Genomic DNA, 26,146 nt, shown 5'->3' with positions numbered 1-26,146 from the left:
CAAATTTAACAAATGTTTGTTCAATTGCTTAAATATATATTATTAAATAGTAATGTGAAAGAAAAACAAAATAAAATTATGAAAGAAAAAAAAAGAAAAAAAAACAAACTAAGATTATGGAAGAAAAAAAAAACGTATTTAGTAGTTTATGGCACAAATTTAGCAAAAGTTTAGCAAAAGTTTGTTCAATTGCTTAAATCTTTTTTAGCAAAAGTTTGTTTAGAAAAACATAGTTAACAAAAACAAAAAAACATATGGGGGTCGGTGTTTATATTGCCAAATAAATAGAGAAAATAGCACTATCAAAAAAATAGAGAAAATAGAAAACAAACTATGATGTCCATCAAACAAAAAACAAAATAAGATTATGAAAAAAAAAACAAACTAAGATTATGGAAGAAAAAAAAAAGTATTTAATAGTTTATTGCACAAATTTAGCAAAAGTTTGTTCAATTGCTTAAATATATATTAAATAAATGATAATAATAATGAGATGTCAATATTAAATTTAGCAAAAGTTTGTTCAATTCAATTACTTAAATATATATTAAATATTAAATAATTAAATAACAATAATAATGAGATTTCAATATTAAAATGACATAATTAACCTCAATTTTTGGCTCCAAAAAGTTGTTTAAGACAACTTAAGACCTTTTATAAATAAGATAAAAGAGAATGATCAATATGATCAAAATAAATTATGTTCAATGAAATAAAATGATTGGTTAAGAAAAAAATCGAGACAATTGGAATAGTTAGAAAATGGAGTGTTATTTCACATATTGGAATGCATTATCTTATCAATTGAATTAAAGTCGGAACGATAATTTATTACTTTATTTTGTTAAAAAAAAGTAACTTATTATTTACAAGTATGGCCCAATAATTGTGTTGACCCGAGCCCAATATACAAGTGGTAGTTTTGATTTAGGTTCTGCTTCTGTACGGCACAAAAACAGATCTTGGTGTTTATTTCATACACACAGACTATCTTTCTCTCTCTCTAAACCATGATATCGATATCAATATCTCTCTTCATTCGTTTCGATTTTTGTTTTCTAGTGTTTCATTTGTTTGGGTTGTTATTAGTTTTTAGGGATCTATTCTATTGATCGTGAATACTTTTATTTTTCACGACAGCATATCACGAACGATTTGAGAGTTAGTTGTATGCAGCAGAGTAGTGGAAAACATGGGTGGAAGAGCGGAACTGCGAAGTGAAAATGGGCCCACTAGAGTAGTGTAGTACAATACAATTCATGTGTGTCCTTATGTTTTCGTGAAGAAAATATTTTCGATTTATGTTTTATATTTGTTGTAGTTATTTTTTTTAATAGGATACTCTTTGTAGATGTTATTTAGTTTATATTAGCGAAAATGAAAATGGGTATGATACGGATTGAACCTAACTCCACCTCAGAACTATATTTCAAAGGGGATCGTTCAATCATGTATAAATCCTCATTATACATGACTTCCGATGTAGGACTCCGAATTGGGTTCATTAAGTCCTCTTTGCATAGAGGGTTCGGTAACAAATCCACCCACTAAACAACCGGTCTCCCACATACACTTCTCGGATTAGGCCTGTCCCGTGTCGTATCGTATCCGATAACGACACCGACTTCTCGGATTAGGCGTCTCCCGTGTCGTATCCGATAACGACATCGACACGACACCTATGATTACTGTAAATTATATCATTTTCTCAAATTATTATCCGTGTCTGCATGGCGGTGTCTGCATCGTGTCCGTGCTTCATAGGACACCGGGTTCATGACTTCGGACTTTAAATTGGATTCATGAAGCCCTCCATGCACATCGAAATCGGTAACACCGTCCTTCATTTTTCTGTAGTTGAAAATCCCAACAATCATTTTTACTACATTCTCTTAATCTCTCTAGTCTTTAGTTTCCCCCATTTTCTACATGTTTTTTTTTCTTCTTTTTCTTATATATATATATATATTCAGCATCCAATTTCAAAAATACATGCATTCCTCATCTCTCTTGGCTTCTTTTTTGATGTTTAGTATAAAAAAGGGGAGTGTTACATACACCCCCTTTTTTTACTTTCTACTCACCTAGAATAAAAAAAAAAGAAAGAAGCCGGGCTTTGTTTGCACAGTATATATATGCTACCCATGCGTTATAAGGAAGCATTGAATGAAGTAGTTTAAACCCTAGTTCCTACTAGCGAAAGATGAAGAGAGATTTTGAGGTAATTGGAGAGTGCAACTATCTTTGAACTTGTCTTTCTACATCTTTTTTGAATTTTTCTATTACTATTTCAGGATCTCATTGAGGTAATTGGAGAATGCAACTATCTTTGAACTTGTCTTTCTACATCTTTTTTGAATTTTTCTATTACTATTTCAGGATCTCAATCGGATCGCTGAAGAAGCTGTTGGTGATGAGGTTGATTATTCAGTGATACTTTGGAATTTTGATTGATTATGTGAAACTATCTTTGAATATGATTTTTTGCATTTCTCTGCATTTTATTTTTTAATTTTTCTATTACCATTTCAGAATCACAATGGGGCTGTTAGTAAAAAAGCAAAACATCCTGCTGGTGCCGAGGTTCCGGCCGATGAGGTTGAGGCTCAGATCGACGAGGACGAGGTTCCGCTTCTGAGCAACAGGGTGTGTCCTTCTTCACTTCTTTCTATGTTATCTTTTGGCCTCTTCAATGATATTTCAGTCTAGATGTCGTTTGTGTTTTAGTTCCTGTGTTGTAGACTTGTAGGCAATCTAATCATAAGGGATTCATGGAATGTTTTGCAACGTGTTGTATAATGTGTGTATTTTTTTTGTGTACATAAATTGCATCTTTGATTTTAATCAAGTCAAATGGTGGAAAAAAACCCAACTATTAGGAAGAATGAAAGTGAGATATACACTTATCTTTTATTCTAGCATTGCTGCACTGTTAACGATTTAATATCATTTCACAAGGCAGTTTCTGCTTTTGAAATACATTGTTTTTGTCTGAATTGTCATCGAGCCATGTATTTACATCATTTTACATGCTTTGTATTTTGTAGGGTTCAGACTCTCTTGGGCGTGCCATTGTTGGGGCTGATGCTCATCTTTTGGTACTATATTCTTTCATGGATAAACCTATTACTCTTTTTAACTATATATATGTTAACAGCTTATTTGAGTTTGACTTGCTACTAAAATTATCTCTTTCTATTTTATTAAATTTGTGATTAAAAAAACTATTAAATTAGATAACAACATAACAGTAACATGTTTGTGCGTAACTCCAAGTTGTAGAAAAGTCTATTTTTATTGTAATAATAACATAGAAAAGTCCTAAATAAGCACTAATAGCATCAATCAATTTAAACTTCATTTTAAAATCAAGTTTAACTTACTCAGCTTAAATCTCCTCGTATTAACCTTTTCAACTAAATACTAATGTTTATAACTTGAGTTTGAATTGGTACTTAAATTTCCACTTTCTATGTTGTAAATAATGGTTTTTAATATAATAATAATGTGGCCATTCTTGTGCAGGGACAACAAACCAGTCTTGGGCTAGCATATGATGCACCTTTTGGGGTAATACCTCGTATCTAACCTTTTTTAACTAAATACTAATGTTAATAGGAGTATTTTTTCATGCATTTTACATCTTTCATTTCTAGTTTCTTGAAATATAATATCCAGCTTTGAGTATATTAATTTGCACTTTTATTGAGGAAGATAAAGAGATTGAAGTTAATGTACAAAACCAGAATGGAATCATCCACATACCATGAAAATTTGAAACCATGCCTGTGATCTTTATCAAACTCCGGATACCGTGATAGAAACTGAGATTTGGTTGAAAATGAGAGAAATTGAAAGTGAAAATCTAATGCTTTTCGGAAATTGATTTCTAACTTTGTAAATTGTAAATGTAGACTCTACTACAGTATTTATACATCAGTCTCAGCTTGTCTAGAAATCCATTAATCAGACTAAAACATAATCTTACAATTCCCGAACTATTTGACATTCATCTAAGAGAACAATAACAGACTTGGAATATTCTAGAGGGTAACATAATTATGCTATAATATTCTAGAAGTTCTGCATCATACAGTAAGCACGGGCACTGTAGGGATATAATGACTGTATGGGGAGGGAAAATTAGTAGATTTGTAGTAAAAGAAATATTATTTGATAAAATAGGAATATTTCACATCAAGGGGAATGCATATCACTTTGAGGTTTCATCTTGTCGAATTTTTCTTAGGAGCATTTGGTCATGCATTTTGCATCTTCCATCTCTAGTTTCTTGAAATATAATATCCAGCTTCGAGTCTATTAATTTGCACTTTTATTGAGAAAGATAGAGAGATTGAAGTTAATGTAAGAAACCAGCAATCATCGACATACCCTATTAAGGACTTGGATCTAAATGATATTTTTTTTTGAAGATTTGGTTTTGTTGTCACAGGTTACTAGGCAGTTAAGCTGCACAAGGAATAATCAATAATTTTTTTTTTTTGACAAAGGAATAATCAATAATTAGAAAGGGTAGTTTTGTAGACACGAAAAGGTGCTTAAAATCTACTGCTCCACAAAATGTTGTGATCAAAAGACCTGTGATTGGGGTATTAAGAACCAAGGTGTTAGATTAAGGGCTGGGAACTCATGAACTGATACAACATCAAGGTTTGTGATGTCTCTGTGACCACAGCATGACCGTTATTGAGGTCGCAACTTCCCATTTGACCGCGATTCTCTGCATAGCAAGGTTTAAGAGACAACCGCGGCAACAATTTAAAACCTTGTTAAGAACCTATGAAGCTTTCACTTTTTTAGCACTCTGTTCATAACTTAGCATTTGTTTCTTCATGCGGGTCTTATTCATCTTTTAATAGTACTAAGGCATTTATGGTTGTTGCTATTTTTAAGTGCCTTTATTTCTTCTGCTTTAATTCTGTCCTTGAGAGATACTAATTCTAGCACATATTTGGCTCTAAATTCTAATATATTTTTTGATGCTATTAAAAATGTGGCTGCATGTTAATTTTCGGCTGATGCACTGATTGTCCTGCTAACGGTTGTTTTCTTTCAATGGTTTTGCCACATTTCACTTACTTGCTCCGTCCTTATCTTATTTCCTTTCTCTTTGCTTAGATATAGTTGGAACGACTAAAAAATTTGTTTGAGCCGACAACACATTTTTTAAACATCCTTTTGAAGTATTTGTTCAATATTTTTTAAGCATCCTTTAAAAGCATTATTTGTTGCATCAGTTCATGAGTTCCGGACTTCCGGTCACTCGACTTGCTTTAATGTCTGAACACCTTATTTCCTCCTTCTATTATGCAGCATCTGCGGGCGGTAATTTCCACCGAGAAATCTTGCTAATCAGATTTTATATGCTGTTAATTTCTTTTGTTTTTCTCAATGCTTGTGCTTTGCAGGAGTGGGAACAATCTGGGATTCCTTCTGGCAGCCTTTCCACTGTTTCATTTTCCCAGGTTCTTCTCTCAGATATTTCAGTCTGGATATGTCATCTGTGTTTTAGTTCCTTTGCTGTATGCAATATAAAGAAAAGGGATTCAAGGAATGTTTTAAAACATGTCGAACCTTGTCGGTTCTTTTACGATATGGAATGCAGAGCGCTTTAAGCAGATGCTAGATTATGCAAAATTGGGTGAAAGATTTAGAACAAGCATACATGCATTTGAAATTATAAATAAATCAAAAGGCAATGTCTAAAGAAAAGGAAAAGATGAAAGTGATCTTGTATCCTAGAAGCACAAAAAAATGACTGATTTTATTTGGTTCAATGTTGCATATCTGTTTTTAGGTAGAAGCTAGATTATGCTAAATTGGTTGAAATGTTAAGACCAAGCATACATGCATTTAAAATTATATATAAATCAAAGGAAATAGGAAAAGATGAAAGTGATCTTTGTATCTTAGAAGCACAGAAAATACGACTGATATTTTTGGTTCTATGATGCATATCTGTTTTTAGGTAGAAGCTAGATCATACTAAATTGGGTGAAAGATTAAGAACATGCATTTAAGATTAAAATTTGAAGTTGGAAATAAATCAAAAGGAAATGTCCAAGGAAAGAGGGAAAGAAGAAAATGTTTTTGTATCTTAGAAGCGTGTAATTGTAATAATAAAAACCTGAAATTTCAAAACTTGTGGGTTGACTTGGTCTTTTGTGATTCTTCCGTAAACTGATAATGCTGAAACAATGGTCAATCCTTTAATATGCAAATATATATGTTCAACATATGATTGTTTAATAATTGCCATTCTTTGATTTCTAGGGTTCTACTACTCTTGTGCAGAGACAACAAACTCATCTTGGGCCAGCACATGAAACACCTTTTGGGGTACCTCCTCATACATAACCTTTTTAACTAAATATTGATGTTAATAACATTTGAGTTCAAATTGGTACTAAAATTTTCACTTTCTATGTTGTAAATAATGACATTTAAATAACATTTGTAAGTAAAAACACTCTTTGTTATAGGAAAAATTTGGCCATTTGTGTTGCTACAAACACTCTTTACCTATGAGTAATATTTTCTTTGATCTGAGGGTATCTAAAACCCTCCAAAGTTATCACTTGATATATATTTTTATTCCTCCATATTTGATGGAGGTTTTTGGTCTTATGAAGCGGAAAAAAAACCTCCATGCAAAGTGGGAGGGGGAAACTACTCTTTCTCCCCCTTCCCTTTTTCTGTCAAAATTATCTTCAATATCGAACAAAATACATGTTGCTATTACTCGTTGAAATACAAGATATTTTTCTGAATGGAAGCAATAAGGATCTGAGTGTTGTCCATTTAACTAAAGTGTCTTGGATACCATGGTATATAGCCAATCAAACTAAGTACTTACACAGTTAACTTTGCTGACATAACTTGAATCCTTCTATATATATTTTTATCCCTCTATCTCCAACTGATTATATTCTTTACACTGTTGACTTTGCCGACACTGTTGACTTGTGCTTTGCAGGAGAGCGAACAATCTGGCATTCCTCGTGGCCTTTCTGTTGTTCCAGTTTCTCAGGTTATTCTCTCAAATATTTCAATCTGGTTATGTCATCTTTGTGTTTAGTTCCTGTGTTGTTAGCAATCTATAGACAAGCGATTCAAAGAATCTTTTTTAACATGTCAATACTTCATAAATACTAATGGGGTGGGATGGGGGGACAACAGAAAAATAAAATGATTTATTTGGGGTTCAGGTCCTTGTCTCAACAATAACAACCTTGTCGGTTCTTAAATGAAAGGGAATGCAAAGCTTCTATGCTGCATATATGTTTTTAGGTAGAAGTTAGATTATGCTAAATTAGGTGAAAGATTAAGAACGTTCATTTAAAATTATAAATAAATCAACTGGAAATGTCCAAGTAAAAAGGGAAACAACCTTGTCGGTTCTTAAATGAAAGGGAATGCGAAGCTTCTATGCTGCATATATGTTTTTAAATTGGGTGAAAGATTAAGAATGTGCATTTAAAATTATAAATAAATCAACTGGAAATGTCCAAGTAAAAAGGGAAAGAAGAAAATGATTTTGTATCTTGAAAACCTGAAATTTCAAAACTTGTGGGGGTTGACCATGTCTTCTTGTGAATGAAACAGATGATGTTGAGTGTTAGTTTTGTGAAATTCCAAGTAATGTGTCTATTTTTCTTGTGTACATAAATCATATGTTTGATGTTAATTACATGAAATGTTAGATAATATCAAACTATTAGAAAGAGATAAAGTGAGATATACACAACAATGAAATGATGTAATTTTTTATTCTGGCACTGCCTGCCACACTCATTTTCAGTTCAGATGATATGTTTTGTGTTATCTTGTTTTTGTCTTAATTGTCATCAAGTCATATCTTTACATTACATTACATATTTAAAACATATGCCATGCTTTGTTTTCTCCTGGGCCTGCAACTCTTGAATCCTCTCTTGGGGCTGCTTATAATATGTTACCGTGGGAGTATATACTTTTAATATTTGATTTTGTTACATTATTTATTGGTAAAATTTTGTAGGGTTCATCTCTTGTGCCTGATTTGTCGTTTGCTCGGTTTGGACGCGAGCAAATGCCTCCCACTGTCAGATTCATTACACTCCTTCTCATGGGTGGTCTTATGTTCTATTTCATAAGTTCTCAAGGTAAATCCGGGCATTATGGTAAGGGCAACATTCTTCCATTGGGGAAAGCTCTTTCATCTATTATCCCCTCAATTTCCTGGCTTTTTGGATTCTTGTTTTTCTACTATGTGGCAATTGCATCTGTTTGGCCCTTGCGTGAAAGAGTTATTTTGGCTGTTATCTACACGGTGGAATTGTGCTGGGGTTTATATGTGTGGGTTTACAAAACAACCACTTACCGAGTTGTGATTGGCTCTGCCAATCATGAAGTTAATGGTTTTTGGGTTGTTTTGTGCACCATTTTTTTTGTTTTGGTTTTTTGCCGTGTTGTGTGGTGCTTTCGTAGGTACTTGCCTCGCTAGTTGCCATTTGACAGCAGTTGCAGGCTAGGCAGCAAAGGCAGAGCTGTTTCCATTCTATGATATACATTTTATTGTTGTCACAAACACTAAGAATTGTATGATTTTGTTAGGTTGATGAACCTAGATGTCATAGTATTTGATATTGTGCTATCTCAGCCTTGATGTGTATCATAACAAATTATACTTCTTATTAGATTGACTACTAACCAATTTCATGACTTACTCAATTTTATTTTTGTGGGTTTAAATTGTCTTCAACCACTTAATGGGATAAGACTTGGTTGTTGTTGTCTAAATGGTCTTCTCCTTGAAAGAGGTCTTATTTTTTATGAAGCCATGTGGGTTTTGTGGTATCAATGAATTAGTGATATTCTGCAAAACCCGTTTGCTACTATGGTCGTGGTTTTAAGACTAATTTTGCAATCACGCAGAGGGAAATAATAAACCTAAGCTAGCAAATTGATTCAAGGAAATAATTTTCTTACTATAATAATGATACTGTACATTATTATATTTGCTAACTCTGGCTTAACCCACTCATATTTTCTAACTTTTGCTTAGCTTGGCCATTTTTCGCATGGTCTTGCTTTTTATTCATTCTTTCTAATTCTATTAAAATATTGTCTCTTAGTCAAATGGCTCCATGGCATGATTCTACTGCCATCCGTGTTTTAGTGTAATTTTAGCGGGGTAATTGCAACTTCGTGGTTATTGTTTTGTACAGAACAACGACGTGAGTAGTTTTATACAACATACTTTTTAATCATATATTTAAAAGTTTGTAATAAATCAATCATTTCTCGTCGTAGTTGAAATATTTTAGAAAATCTAATAAGGTGATTTTTTTATAATGATGTCATTTTATAAAATAATAATTATAAGTGTCCGTTTGATGGTCACTTTAAGAACAAAATATATGTTAAACTGATCATGTCCTACTATAATATATTATTTGATGCACCAATACTATATGATAAATTTAATAATAATATTACTGATCTTATCTGCTCACCCTTTGTTATTTCTACCGTATAAGTTTATCGGGTTACAATCCGATAAGATTATAAAAACCTATTCCCGTTTTGCCTTATTTGTGAAGCCTATAGCTCTCATCTCCAACCTTGCGTTCCAGCTTTCACGTTCTCTTGTCCAACCTCTCATTCTATGTTGTTGCCTTTGGATCTCAAATCACTCACTTTAGCTTCGCACGTCTAAACTTTTGCAATGGTCTTGTTTTTATGGGTGGAACTTTGAGTCAACAAACCAATTTCCAATGACCCAGAACATATAGATGAGAATCATCAACAATTTCACTAACACACATTCTATAAATGCTACACACTAAATAATTACCATTCTTTTCACCTTTCCAAATCAACTTATCTTCTAGTAGTGGTGTATTCAATATTAGCTGGATCGTACTTGGATCAAATAATGTCCTTCCCACATGAGCTAGGGGCGCATAAATAGGATCGTCAGCTGTCAAAAGCAGTCCGTCGTTTAACCACGGTGCACCAAATAACGGGATCTTCTAACCGGTTCCTATTCGCCATCTTGCTCCTTTTATTACAACCATCGTTACACTAAATATGCTTCACCACTCATAGCTCAGATTATTTTCAATCTTTGACCCTATAAAATCACTGTTAGAAAAATAACGAGCTTTAAACAACCGAGTCACAAGACTAGAGTGATCCTTTAGAAATTTTCAACCCTATTTACCAAGCATTGCCACATTGAAAGAAGTAAGTGACAAACCGATGTGCTCCTTCTAATTAAGCCGAATGAAATATCTTATTATCTAATCCAATGTTTGAAATTGTCTAATTACAACAAAAAAACATTAATTGTTAGATAAATGAAATTTTTTTTTATCCCTAAAAAAAATGAAACATTTTTAATTAATTTTTTTTAGTCAAATACTTTTCGAGATCCTTTAAGTTAGATGTTTATTACAACAAATTAGTTTTTAAGTTTTTTAATTGTTACCAATTGGTTTTTAAGTTTTTTTTTTGGTTACAAATTGATCTAGTCCTTTAAGTCATAAAATATTTATATTGTCTCCCATTTTTTCAATCAACTTCGTTAAAAAGTGTTTATGGATTATTTAACATTGAGGTGAGAAATCTAAAAGTGTTTATGACATCAAATATAATTACTTACACACATTTTCCTCTTTTTGTTTTTGAATTCAAGCCTAAATTTACAGATAAATATTTCATCAAGAATATAATAAATCAAGTTCTCTCCAAAAAAAAAAAAAATACTACATCCGTCCCTAATTATAAGACCCTTTTGAGAATTATTTTTGTCCCTTTTTATAAGACCCCTTTGCTATTTCCAACTATATTAATTAGTATTATTTTTACATACATGCCCCTATTTATTATACATCTTTTTCTTCAATCAACAATAAATATCATGTTGAAAACATAAACTAACCCTCTCTTAAAAGGATAAAATTGTAAAAACAATAATAATTACAAACAACTTTAATACAAATATCCATTTTCTTAATTCCCATGATTTTGGCAAAAGGGTCTTATATATAGAGACAGAGGTAGTATTATAAATCAAGTAGTCGATCAATTTTGTTTTAAATCAAGATTGGATAAGATAATGGTGTATATATTTATAACTTGAAAGATCAACTTGTAACAAAAATAAATTTAAAAATAAATTTGTTATAATCATATAACTTAAATGGTCGGATTTGACCGACTTTTTATTAAGACATATGAACTCTGCTGGTTGAGAAATCCTCATTGGCGAAAGAGAGGAAATTGCTAGTTTTTAGCCTATATGTAGAAGAGGAATGCTAACAACACTCACTTTTCAACACCCTCTCTAACACTTAATCTTTTATTAGATGAAATCATTGTATGTCCTACCATTTTTTGTGGGTTCAATTTTCAAAATGTAGACTCACAATGATTTAAACCAATAAGAGAGTGAGTGTTAGAAAGAGTGTTCAAAAGAGAGTTTTGCTAGCATTACTCATATGTAGAATATTAACTTAAAATCATATCAACATTGAAGAATTTGTTCGCATGGGAATCATATCAACATTGAAGAATTTGTTTGTATGGGATAAAACACATGTACTAAAACAATGTCATTTATAAGAGAAATGTTAACTTGTGCCCCTGGGGCATAAGTTAAGAAGTCAAATGTAGAAAGTTTTTTTTGAACTTGTGCATTCAATACCTTAAAAGTTGTAAAAGTTATACTTTCAATATAAAATTTATTTTTAATTTTAATTTTAAGTTCCTTAACTTGTGCCCTAAGGACACAAGTTGACATGACCCCATTTATAAATATCACTAGATTGATGACCCGTGCGCCGCACGGGTCTTATGAGCTGAAATAACTATTTAATTATGTAATTTCAACTTATAATAATTGTTTGAACCAATATTTAAGAACAAAAAATGATAAGTGTAAGAGGAAAATAAGGTTTATGGGAAGTGGAAAAGTTGGGATAAGAAGTGGGAGTGGTTTTAGAGGTTTGCTAATAAGGTGTAATTAATTAAAAATTAGTGTCCTGAATATATATTTAAAAAGCGAAATTAATTCAACCAAAACTTGTGTGGCATAATGGCAAAAATAGTGGAGAATGAATGATCATCTGCAACCAGAAAATTACTGTTATAATAAATATGAAACAGTAAAATAATAATTAACATGAATAATATTATAGTTATGAATTCAATTCAAAAACAAAACAAAAAAGTAATGTGTAATGTGTATTGCTATCATTAAACCTTAAGATATTGATCAATATTATCTATTTCAAACATTTTATTCATTTGTTTGCATATTATTTTTTTTTGCAAATTAATAGAAAAGCCAAATGATAAATATGAAATGATCCTTAAAAAAAAAATGAAATGATAACTTCACGAAAAGAATATTATTACCTTCACCAAATAATCTCTAATAGTCAAAGAAAACAAAGCCAATTAAGTTTTAAGAACTACGCCTTCAAAAATAAAAGAAAACAAAGCCAATAACAGTTAGCGAACTATGCCTTCAACGACAGTTATACAAACTATAAAAAAAAAATCAAAAGTACCACATCTCTCAAGTTAATTATCATTTTTTTTACTAAAGAAAGTAACTTATCATCTCTGTAAAAATAATGTAACTTATATTTGTTACGTTTTCTTCTCTTAATGCAACATATTACTTTATGGCAAAAAAAAAAATTCATATGCAAATGCATAATTCTTTATGGAAAAAAAATTCATATGCAAGTACATAATTCTTTATTGACACACAGAGTTAGGCTAAGTCTCATACTTAGAATCATATTACATCAAAACCACGATATATCAACCAACACTATAATACATCATTTATAAAACAAAACAACACTCATTCCTTTGACTCGCTTAAGCGTTGCTTTATAGTTAGAATGCTGAACAATGGGCGCATATGATTAAAATATATAAACTAAGTGTACTTATTCTTATATTCTTCTACTTCGTTTAAAACTACATTAAAAATCAGCTTTGTAGCAGCACAAATTGAAGATACCACCTAACCACATTGACTGATCGACCTTAAATTTTTGAAGGACTATACCAATTTTATGGCCAACAAAATACCTTGAATGAATGCTGAAAATTAGAAAAGAAAAAACAGTAATAGTAAATAAATTCACTAAATTATAAGCCGTGACACTTTCATGTGAAAGAGTACTTCAAAACAGCAGAAAAACAGACAACAGAAAGGCACTCCCAACAAACAGAAACCCGCCTAAAAATAGCAGCCAAACCTCCCAACCGAACAGCGCGCACCACAAAACACAGACAGCAGAAAAACAACACAGCAGCAGCCTGCTATCCAGCCCTAAACCTAGCTAGCAGCGCGACAAAGAAGCATGGCAGCGTGGAAACCCGGTGGAGGCTTGCCGGACCTTCTGATGCGTTATAAAAAAAGCAAGGAATCCTGCAGCAATCAACAACAGCAGCCCAGCAGTGGCTATTTCTCCCGCACTAAATAGAGTAGCTTGCATCATTCTTTTGTACCAAAAAAATAGTGACTTGCACCACAACAGGACCTAAGTTTCAGTTCATCATAAAATTATGTCAAAAGTAGTTGAATGAGCCAATTCATAAAAATAAATCTTCGAAGTATAAGATTGGGCAACATTATCTTGTACGATAACATACAATTCCTCCATATGGAATCTTGACTCCGGCAGCACAACCAGTGGCCTACCCTATTCCTCTTTTGTACAAAACATAACCACCATTCTTTCTTTTGTTTGTCATCTTTTATTTGTTGCATGCACAAAATACTCGTCAATCAAACAGAAGTACAACTCCAAAACTAATGCATTTCTTCCTTTCAGAATATGCCATAACCAATTACATGAAGTTACAGCTGAATGATAGACATGTTTATTTCAAACATCAAAGGTATTTTCTCAAAGATATAAAAAAAATAAAAATCAAACGTTCGTAAACCATCAGTCATATGATGCCCTTCCTAAAGTATTTGATTAACCAATTACAAAAACACATACAATAGTCAAGCTAAAAAAAATCAGATTTCGCATTCACTCCAAAATATTTATTTTCAAAATAGGGTTAATAAAATAAGAAATCAACAAAAACTTGAAATCATACTGATATTTAATGAATTATACCAAACAAAGTCAAAATCAAAGAAAAACAAACTATTTAGTTGCTCTCAATTTCACAATAAATGATCTGATATCATATGATATTGATAAGCACTTCTAGCAATTACCTCAACGGAGGAACCAAATCGTCACCAAACTGCATCTTGAGGCATAGATGAATCAAGAGGCTCATTAATGTATTATTTCAATGAGGCATTTGATCAAATAGGTGAAATGACATGTAACTATTTCTAGCATATTTGAACCCAAAGAAAAGTAGAGCATCACATCATTTCTTCACGGCAAGTAGATTTCATGCTCCATTTGAGCTTTTTTAAGATGACGTTACTGTAAACCAAAAAAAAAACAATAAAATAAACACCAATTACTTAAAATATATACACAATGAATGGACAAAAATTACTAACAAAAACCTCTTAATTCCATGGAAATTGCAAACTTTGGTTGCAAATAATCAATGAGATAAAAACACAACACATATTTAAAAATTCGGATCTCCAACTCAGAATATCTTATTTGACATAAACTTACAATCAACAACAATGGTTCAATGAAATGGATACAATCAAATATTTGGAGGAAAAGAGACATCAGAAAGAACACAAAAATCTAGTTTAACCATAAAAAAAACACACCATTTCTTTTGATTAAACAAAACTCCACCATTATTTTTATCAGTTTTCATTATCAACAACACCACTGTTTATACAATAAAACCAAACAAAAAAAAATTGATTGAGTACCTTGAGAAATTAAAGAAGGTCAACAATATCAACGTGTTTTCATGGGTTAAAACCAACTAATTGAGATGCAGATGATTTCGAGATCTGGATTTGATGTGGTTTCTCATTTGGATGTTTTCACTCTCAACTTATTATCCTTGTGGTGGTTTACATAAGGTTGCCGGAAGTGGAGGCTATGAGGAGGAAGAAGAGCAAAGCAGCGGCTGAGAAAGGAGAAGAGCGATGGCTAATATAGACTGAGAGAGAGAGGAGAGCGATGGAGAGAAAATAAAAAAGAAGAAAAGTGATTATGCATTAGGTGTGAAACAGAAAAGTTAAACGTGAATAAGGTGTATGGGAAAACCATTCTACATGTGTTGGAAACCGAAAAGAGAGGCTGAGTGGAGAGATTTCTGTTTTCCATACGGCATAGCAATAGGTGCAAATAAATGCGATTCATTGTATCAGCAATTTATCAAAATGGCACGTTATATAATACTCTGATTCTTGAAATTCATTTGGTGGAATATTGAAAGAATTTTTTAGGGTTAACACTAACAACAATTAATGAACCAGTTTTAGAGGGAAATTTTAGGGTTTAGTGATTGCTAACCTAATAACATTAAGGAGTAAGGGATATGTAATACCTCAAATTTAGCTCATATACACAACAACCAAACCAAGAAGATAACATTGTTTTTGAAGTCAATAAACATCATATGTAATACCTCAAATTTAGCTCGTATACACAACAACCAAACCAAAAAGATAGCATTGTTTTTGAAGTCAATCAAATGAAAGACAAATTCAATGGATAATTCTACAAAACAAGCAATCCAAATAATTGGATTATTTTCTTCATTTATTTTTACTTTTCTTTGGGTCTCCTGGTCTGCCTCTCCAAATAGGTCAACTCAATCGCCTATAAAGCACTACAAACAAAATAGACCAAAAGCAACAATTTACAATGAAGCAACCAAAAAACAACCAAATACCATTAATTTCGTTATTGGAAGAACCAAACACGATTTGGTAAGAGGTGACTTTGCCTAGGAATCCAAATAGACCATAAACAAATCCTATTGTCAAAAACATCATTATAGGAGATCTCATTATTTTTAAATGCAAGGCAGCACATATGGATAAAAAATATGAAGCTCCAAAAATAAGCACCCAAGAAGCATTGATCACAAACATCAGGGTTGTTCTCCCTCCAAATGGTATTGCAACTTTCTCTCCATAATACCAATCACATGGTTTGCCTAAATCGAATATTAAGGCAATCATCCAGCAGGAAGATATCGCGATAAGTAATCCTCTGAACTCTGTTGTCATTTTCTCAGATAGAGCAAACAGAACTGACCGTGACGATTGCCTGCGTCCGGAAAGGTCACCAAGAGGAATGCCAGATTGTTCCATCTCCTGCAAGGCAAAAGTCTACAATGTCAGCAAAGTCAACATCATAAAAGAATAATCATTCATAAGGATTCAAGTTATTTACTCAAAGTTAATTGTGTATGTACTTGGTTTGATTGGCTCTTTGCCATGGTGTATTAGCAAGTGTGCGTCAAAAGTCACATATCAGTTAAAAAAGCTGAGGTTGGACTCTTTATAAGTGACCGGATGAACCCACAACCTTAAGGTTTTGGGCAAAAATGTAGTGTCTCTCACTTGTGTGATTGTTTTTACCTAATGTGTGCGATCTACCAGGATCTTCTCGTGACCCAACACAAGTATGCAAGGCACTTTAGTTAAATAACCATTACTCAATAGAGGCATGCATTTTGTTCAATATTGAAGATAATTTTGACAATTAGGCTTTGTTTGAGAGTTAGGAGGGGAAATAAAGAGAGGGCTTTGAGGTGGAAAGAGAAGAGGAAGAGAGAGTAGTCTCCCCCTCCCACCTTGCAGGTTTTTTGTTTTCTTCACTTCATAGGACTAGAAAGTCCACCAAATATGGAGGGATAAAAATATATATTGAGTGATAAATTTGGAAGGTTTGTAATACTCTAAGATCAAAGAAATATTATTCATGGGTACTATCTAATTCTCCAAGAGCATTTTGTTTTATATTTTGTAGAAATACAAATGATCAAATTTTTCTTATATTAAATAGTGTTTTTAATAACATATGTTATTTAAAAATCATTATTTACAACATAAAATGATTTTTTTTGGGTACCAATTCGAACTTAAATAGGTTATTAACAATAGTATTAGTTAAAAAGGTTAAATACGAGGAGTTACCCCAAAAGGTGCTTCATATGCTAGCCCAAGACTGGTTTGTGGTCCCTGCACAAGAATGGTAGAACACTAGAAATCAAAGAATGACATAATGATTAAAGGATTGACTATTGTTTTGCATATACATATATATATATATATATATATATATATATATATATATTTTAAGATTGTATTGCACTAGATAAGTTTCTATGTCACATATTAAAGAATCATAATTATATTATGTCATAGCAATATTGAGGATTAACTAGTTTAACATAACCCACACACAGTTATACAGCTAGAAGTCATCGTAAAATACTTTTAAGACCATTGTTTCACATAGGAATGTTTCCCTTTACTGTATAAGAATATTTCATGCATGCAAAAGGTGATACGGTCAAAGGAACTAGTTTATTCCAAAGCCAATTGTAAACTTCATCACAATCATGATTTATCCTTTTACAAGGATTTTTCAATCACAAATGTTATAGAAAAATCACTATTTATAACATAGAAAGAGAAAACTTTAGTGCCAAGTCGAACAAAAATAAGTTATTAACATTATATATAATTAAAAAAGTTACTAAGTTTATGCATGAAAGAATTTATTATAATATATACCGAAAGAGGGGTTTCAACGATGATACGCCTAAGAGAGGTTGAACCCTAAAAATAACAAAGCATGTAAAGTAATGTATATGTCTCGATGACAATTAAGACAAACAACATAACATAAAAACAAATAATAAGGGCCAGAAATGAGTGTGGCTATGAGTTTTGTGAAATGATATTAAATTGGTACCGGTCCACAGTACCAGAATAAAAGATTACAGAGGGCATATCTACTTGTTTAGGCCACAAAAATAATTAATAGAAAGAAAAAGCATCTATAAAAAAAATAAATTTGTACCTCATCGTGAGTTATTTTCATATTGGATGGCGATGTCGGGTGTGGTATGGAAACAACTTAAATTGTACCTGCATGTGTTAATTTTGAGTTAGTAAGTTTATATTTTTTTGTGTACTATTCAGTTCTTGTTCAATGAGAACGAATAATTATGCTATTAAAAAACAAAAGGAATACAAAACATTCTTAAAAAATATGTACGCTAAATATTGAGAAAATCACCGATGTTAGTTTAAGAGCAATGCTATAGTCAGCAACGTATCACCATTTAAATCTACACTTTCGGAAATCATGAGATCATGGTTAGTCAAAGTTTGATAAACAGTACAAATCAATTCGCCATGCATTTGCAATGTTCTCTTTGTTGTATACAACATTTTTGTTAGTTTTAATATTTAAGCTTAAATGTTGTATCTTGTCAAAAATAAAAAAAAACTTAAATACAGTAACAGACCCTTATTTTATTTTTTTGTCAAACAAAAATTTTAGTCATTCATTTTTTATTGCGCAATTTCGGTCCCAAATTGGTTTGGCCAAAATAGGAAAATAAAAAAATATTTACAACGTTTAAACAATTAAAAAAAAAAAAAAAACTAAACTAAGCGGAGGAACATCTCAATATATACAAAATAAGAGAGAAACTTATTCAAAAATTTCCTAATAAAAAAAAGTTTATTTAGTAAATGATCGTTATAAACATCTAAACTTTTGTTTTAATCACTAAAAAAAATCACACTTTTTAGCCTCTTAACATTTTCCTTTAACATTTTTAGTTACAAAGACTGAAAATATAGATGAAACTTTTTATAGAACTTAAAAGTACAATTCTTTTATACTAAAAACAAAATTCTAGATATTTAGAGAGATATTTTTTTTTAAAAAAAAAAGATATTTAGAGAGATAAAAAAACTAATTAAAAAAATAATTTCCTTAATTTCAAAAAAGTAATTAATTTCCTTGATTAAAAAAACACATCTGCAAAAAGATAAGAAACTAATTAAGAATTTTTGTTATTGGGTGCTGCATTCATCTCTAGGCACGGCACCCTTGCAGAATCAATCAATCTAGTTTAATGGGAAATAAAAGAAAAAAAAAATCAGTAAAAACCTGAATTTCAGAATGAAATCGAAATAGAAATTAACAAAATCAGGGAAATAAAAAACATGAGAAAAATGTAGGGAAAATGATTGTTGTGAATTTCATAGGACAACACTAACACACACCAAGTAAAAATCAATAAGATCTGACATAAACGCTACATAAAAAACCTATAAAAAAGACGAAGCTCACCAACATATATATTGGAGACATATCTATGATGTGAAACAAACTGTAAAAGTGTGTTTGAACTGATGGGTTTGGAACGAAAGATCTTATTTTTCTTTACTATAAATACTAAAATATTTATAAAAAAAAAAATGAATAAACAACACGGAAAATGATCATATTATACTTCAATCACGTTCACACAACTAGAAGCCTCACGATGAGAGATTACCTTGAAAAACTTGAGAAAAACCTTGTCGGACGCCAAACCATAGAATGAAAATATTGTTACTGCCGCTGCAAAGCTCTTTATAAACTATCTGAAAGTTTTTAGGACCAAGCAAAGAGAAGCACTGATTATGCTATCTTGAAAAAAATAAATTTAAAAAAGGAATCAGGATTTATAATAAGGAAACACAATTTATTTTCAAATTAAAGAAAACCCACTGATTATGCTATCAATTGATAATAAGGAAACACAGTTTATTTTTACATTAAAGAAAAACCACTAATTAATTATTCATTCATGTAATTTCCTAATTATTTTTTTTGTGTGAATTTGGTATCTATGTTATTGCCTCCGATTAGGGGTTGCAAAACGTGTATGATTCAATTAGTTTAGCCCATTATTTTTGGGATTGATTTACTTTGTTGATTGATTTGCTAGAAAAATTATGTGGTGAATTTTTTTTACTTATTTTATATTTTTGTATTTATTTGGTTGGATTAATTTTGCGATTTGTTTTATACTAGTATGTGGACCCGTGCCAAGCACGGGCTAGAATTTTGCCATACTCAAGGTAGAGAATATTGTGATTTATCAAGTGCCACCTAAAGCTCAACAATGGATAAAAGAGTGGAAGTCGAACCAAAATCAAGCGAAAAAAACTCATACCTAAGCCTTAAAATTTTGGATAAGACGGTGCATCATTCTCACTTGTGTGTTTTCTCTTTCTTCAATGTGTCGATCCACAACAGTGTTGACTCCTCAAGAAGGCCCAACAGTTGTATCATATCCCAGTTCAACATTGTGGGGGAGCAGGAGTGGTTCTTGGTGGTGGACCACACACATGGAGAGTTCAACACTTAGCGGAGAGATGTTAATGTGTCGAGTTAAAATTTTAAATTGGATGCAAGATTAGATGTTGCGCAATATATAAGTAAGATGACCCATATATCTTTTAAGACTTTGAAAATGAGATGATCCATATACCTAATGTTTTCAGACTGTGAATAATGATGTAATGGCTATCTCACTTATGTGGTTACTCTTAACCGAATATGATGATGCAATTCAATGTACGCTCCCACATAAATCTCAATATTATGATGATTTATATGGTTAGTTTTTAGGTATCATTAGTTTAATTTTCTATCTTAAATTTTAGTTTTTGGATATCATTCATTTTAATTCAACTTCTATTATTTTGAATTCTTTTACCGTCGATCTTTGGTAGGATCAGACAATGAAAAAATATATATGTGTTTTGCTAAGTTGACAAAATATATGATTATTATCCTTAAAAAATACATAGTTATTAGACATTTTAAATTGATCTAGCATTTTCTAAATGAGTATGATATTTTGGTAACATAATTACCCAATAATCTCCAATGATCCTTCAACAAATTCATAAAATTAACAGAAACTCATTATTCCATATACTATCATAGGTAAAATACACACCCCTTTAATTCTTCCCTTATCATTGATATCATGTTCAAATTACTTTTTCATTTTCTTTTTTTTTTTTTAATTTATTTTCTCTCTTTGCAAGAACAAATGGAACAAAAATATCCCTATATGATGAAACCCACCAACCCATAATTTTTATCATGTTGTTTCTTTGATCTTATTTGGCTATCTCATCTGATCACAGACACAAAGAGTCACACAATTAAGATAAAGATGTTAATGTGTCATGTGTGAGTTAAACATCTACATTTGATGCAGTAGTAGAAATTGTGCAACATATAAGTGAGATTTCCAATACACTTAATGTCTTAATGTTTTGGGTGAATATATGATGTTAATTTCACTTGTGGGGTTTCTATTATTTAAGTGTGGTGATCCATTTACTTAATATATGGATGTCATTTGCTAAAAAAAAAATATTAAATATAAGTTTTTGGATGTCGTTCGCTTTCATGCAATTTTTTTATCCAACCTCCATGTTTTAAATATCTTCACTTTTGATCTTTGGTGGGGTCAATGAAAAAATGTAGATATGTTATGCTGAATTGATAAAGTACATGCTAATTAGACATTTTTAAAATCAGTTATGCTATATAGTACGGAGCTTTGCATACAAAAAAAGACGAAACTCATAGGTGTTTCACGCTGGGAGAATTATAATTCCGTATTGGATGGAATAAAGGCAGTATGGGGGTAAAAAATTGGCTGCCACGTAATGCATTTTCTTCCCTTAGCTTTTCGTTCCGTACTAAGAAGCATTTCTCTTTTAAAATAACGTGGCATTTTTTAATTAAGTCTATTTTTTAATAAAATAATTAATCATAAATTTCCAACTCCTTCAACTAACTTACAAAATTACCAGTAACTCATTCTATTTTTGATACTTCCTTTTGCTCTTTTCATGAAGGATAGGAACATACACCTACCTCTATCAAACCATCATTAACCCACATTTTTTTACCATATTAGGCCTCCGCTTGACCTTATTTGACTATGTCACCAAATCACAAACGTAGATAGTCTCACACTAAGAAAGATATGTTAAAAAAAATTACCAATGAAAAAGAAAAAACAAATTATATAGATTGATTAATTTGTTGATGCAAATTTTTGCAAAAGTAAAATTTTGCTGTAACTTGATAATTTTCCACATTTATAACTTTTTGTTGATCATCGCTCACTCGTTCCTGAAATCAACATCTTATTTGTTGTCTTTTGAGGTGAATTCCTAATTTCAAAAGACCTTTTATTTGTTAAAAAGAATCTAGAAGAAGTCAAATATACATGAAGGGATTATCATATAGGATTATAAAATTGACACACAACTTAACATTATCCGATAAATACAGCTTCTTTTAGACCAACTTACTCCGAATAAAAAGGAAATCCCAAAAAAAAGGTGGATTCAAAACCAAATCCATTAAGCTACTAATTTAAACTAAAAATATACACTATTAAACAAATTAAAAATAAAATATCTCAAAATCATCATACACATGGAAGTTAATAGTGAACTGAGAAAAAAATTCAACCAATCCTATAATGAAGAACAAAACAGTTGGTTGGAAGTGTCATTTCCTATTAAAAATATATGTTGCTCCTTAACATGTAAAAGAGAACAATTGTTCAAGAAAACATGAACACTTAGTAATATTCTCCTTCTCATAAGGTGTGAACTTTATTTAAATTGTTTGTGTAAAAAAAGGTATAGATAACGAAGAATAATCGGAAGAGATAAAAACATATGAGAATGAATCTCTTTTATTTTTTGGTAGAAGAATGAATCTCTTTTTTTTTTTTTATATAAAAGAAAGAATAAATCAACATAAAAAAAGGTAAATATGACAACAAAATATATTTTAGAAAGAAAAAAAGGTATAGAAAGTAAATATGATTTTTTTTTGGAATTTTGACTTGAATACATGTTAATGCTTTTTAATGACATCTATGAGAGAATTTTTGTGTGAACATAAAGAATTAGACACTTCATTTGATATCACATACATAAAAAGAACAAAAATAATAGAAAAATAATAATTAAAGAATCATTAGTTTTTAAATGATTATATCATAAGCATTGTTTGTGTGCGACCAAACGAAGTGTCTAAATCCTTGTGACCATCCAAGAACTTTTTCATCAATGATACATTATAATGCTTTGAAAAAAAAAGGAAGTAAAAGAAGTAGAAGAACAAATGCTAGGAAAAAAAAATATTTATTCATATCCTTTAACCCAAACCTGAGGTAGAAATTTCTAATCGAAATTCATTCCATATTTGTGAATGTAAGACCATCCACAACAGAGCACCCAACATTGGGTGCTTAAGTGGGTCCCCTATGTCCATATCACCAATTTTACGGTAATAATTAATAAGCACCAATTTTCTCCAACCTAGCACCTCAAAAGGAATTATTAAATAGGCCCTTACAAATAACTCTATATCATTACATTTTTAACAAAATTTATTCATTTTACTAAGATTTATTAAATGGAACCCCATGAAAAATGAAGAGAGAGAGAGAGAGGGTGCTTCCATAACCACCCTCCTCCATAAGCACCCATATTTTATTTTTTTTTGAAATTAAGCACTCATATGTTATACTCCACAATGAGGGTGCCTATTTAATGTGGTGCTAAATAGGTGAAGCAACCACCATTGTGGATGGTCTAAGAGCCTTCTACATGGATATGTATATTATCAAAAGATAGTAGAATAACCTTAAAAGAATTTATTGATGAAATGAATAATAAATTTACATGAATTTTGTAATAAAAAACGATGTATAGAGAAATATGATAGGCATTCAAATATTGCTTGTATAGTTGAAAAACAGTGTTAATTTCATCATTACTCGTATCAATCGTTTGTGGTCATTCTTCTTATGAAACAATTGAACATAGGGGAAAAACCAAAATAAATTGATTCAATACACACAAAAAGTTGAACGAAAAAAATAAGAGACACACACACACACGGGCTTAAGAATCAAGCACAACATGAATCAAAACAAACATAAGAAGCTAATATGTGGTTGAATCAGTTGCAGAGTGAACGCTGATAAGTGGCTGAATCTATCGTGTAGTGAATGATTCAACACTAAGAGAATAAGAAAAGTTATCAAAACATTTTCCAAGATTAAAAAAATATACTTAATAATGTGTAAAAAAAATAATTTTGCATATTTTATTTAATTCTGCATATGTCATGAATATAAAAATTGTTTTTATAAGTGTACTCCATGTTTTGTACCTATAAAAAAATTGTAAATCAAAAATAAAAATTCGTTGGATGTGTGTGAAGAGAGACTAAGTAAAGAAAAAGTACAGAAATAATTCGAGTAACGTGAGTATATATAGTGAAGACATGACTATAAATTTGAATACAAAATAGGTACCCAAAATCAATACAAAATTATTGTCAGAGGTTTTTATTTGCATTCAATACGTTTAATGTGAAAAGGGAAGACATTAAAAAAAATTGCATTGACTTCGACAACTTCTATAAAATATTAGTACCAAAGATATCATTACCAAAAAAGAAATAGACCACTAAAGCAATAGAGACATGAACAAATGGTAGCAATTAGAAAAAAACAATTGAAAGCAACTAATGATAGAAAGCAAGATTATGTGCAACGTGTACTTTGAAACTCTTGTAAGTTAGATGTATATTATAAAATAGACGGTGTATACATTTAAGATCCACTTAGGTACATAAAATGGGATTTCTATTGTGGATCTTCTTTGTAAAATGTGTTAACTCCCCTGAAAAATTGTGTACACCATGAAAGAGTCCGAGATCGAATATCAATCATAACATCCGATGAAACAATTTTGACATTTTTATTATTTGAGTTAGGAATTTTTAGGACTAATTTTCTCAAACTATAAAATTGTTTTAAATATATTATATATGTAAACTTAAATATATCTATTCACACTGGTTTTGTTTAAGAAGCAAAAACAGAAATTGAGACAACAACATGTACTTGGGAAACCGCCGTATAGAACCCGCTCAAGGGGTGCTTCATCTCCAAGTGTCCAATGATTGTCCTATATTGGAGTGCTTAAGGTATTGGCAACTCGGACACAGGAGTTGTTTTCTGTCTCATAAACCATTGTTAATTATTATTGCGGAATCTTTGATTTTCGCGGTGTCGAACAGGTTCCGAATGTTTATTGATGATTTTGGTGGATTTGATGAAAATCAAAGCCATGTTGCTGGTGATGTTGACTTTTTGCAATTCCAGAGACTCGTGCTAAAAGTTTAACATAAATTGTTGCCCTTTTATTTTTCATTCTCTTTTATTTTCAGCTTTTGAGGGTTTTGGCTTAGTCCCCCTCTTGTGTATGTATTTTCCCCTTTTTTTAATAATTTTTTTGAGTTTGGCGGCATAGGATACGGGATGCGAACCTAGTTGAGATGCTGTTGTTTCCTCTTGATATTTGTCCTTTCTCCCGGCTTACAAAAAAAAAAAATACTTGAAAAATGTAAAGTTACTAAAATACACCCAACTGGTAGGCACTATTGTTGGATGACAACATTTTAATGTTCCAAACATACAACAATGTTTATAGTAACTACCATTTATGGAAATTAATCAAGCAAGTATTGACTATTTTTTTTTTACCGTGTATCCTTTAAGCGTAAATGGAGTCGAGTAAGACCACAATGAATGGGAAAGATTTCTCTTAGGAGATTTAACATTGTTGTATATTTTAGACTATATTTGAACATATGATTTTTGATGAAGCTTAAGAAAATCTCTTACCATCCCATCCAAATACCCTTGAATAACAGGTATAAATTTTTTATAATTGGAAATGAGTCAATCACAAATAAATTGTATAAAATTTTGAAAACTGTAAGGATGATTATAGACGGGTAACCAAACATGTCATTAAAAAATGAGTAAATTGTATAAAATTTTGGAACCTACACATTTACCTATAGTAAAAAATGTCACGATCTATAAGTAATTGTATTTTGTTTTGGCACAATAAGCAAATGTATTATTAGGGAAAAATATAAGCAAACATTATACTGTTGTCTTTTTTACAGAGAAAATCATACAAAAAAAGTTATGTTTATACCGTATGAATTTACACATTTAACATCAATTTTTTTTTTGGAAATAAATATAAGTGAATTGGATTCCTAGA

General features: G+C 31.0%; 1 protein-coding gene and 1 long non-coding RNA gene across 2 annotated transcripts; one reads left to right on the top strand and one right to left on the bottom strand.

Moving 5' to 3' along the window:
- Window positions 1-960: 960 nt before the first annotated feature.
- On the top strand, window positions 961-8,736 carry LOC146950239 (uncharacterized). The gene is made up of 9 exons (XM_085746167.1): window positions 961-2,224; window positions 2,383-2,421; window positions 2,536-2,649; window positions 3,051-3,101; window positions 3,529-3,573; window positions 5,433-5,489; window positions 6,298-6,363; window positions 7,001-7,054; window positions 8,045-8,736. The coding sequence occupies exons 1-9, from the start codon at window positions 2,207-2,209 to the stop codon at window positions 8,507-8,509; spliced, it is 909 nt and encodes a 302-aa protein (XP_085602293.1). The 5' UTR covers window positions 961-2,206; the 3' UTR covers window positions 8,510-8,736.
- Window positions 8,737-13,177: 4,441 nt separating this feature from the next.
- LOC146950238 (uncharacterized) lies at window positions 13,178-15,522 on the bottom strand. The gene is made up of 3 exons (XR_015025466.1): window positions 14,906-15,522; window positions 14,270-14,489; window positions 13,178-13,574 (listed from the first exon to the last, which is right to left on the bottom strand). It is a non-coding gene; the product is annotated as an uncharacterized LOC146950238 (long non-coding RNA).
- Window positions 15,523-26,146: the final 10,624 nt, after the last annotated feature.

The sequence above is a fragment of the Medicago sativa genome, chromosome 2 (assembly GCF_051527215.1).
Source record: "Medicago sativa cultivar Bolivia chromosome 2, Bolivia_mono, whole genome shotgun sequence".
NCBI lineage: Eukaryota > Viridiplantae > Streptophyta > Magnoliopsida > Fabales > Fabaceae > Medicago > Medicago sativa.
Note: the sequence above shows the minus strand (reverse complement) of the source record. Positions and strands in the feature narration are given on the sequence as shown.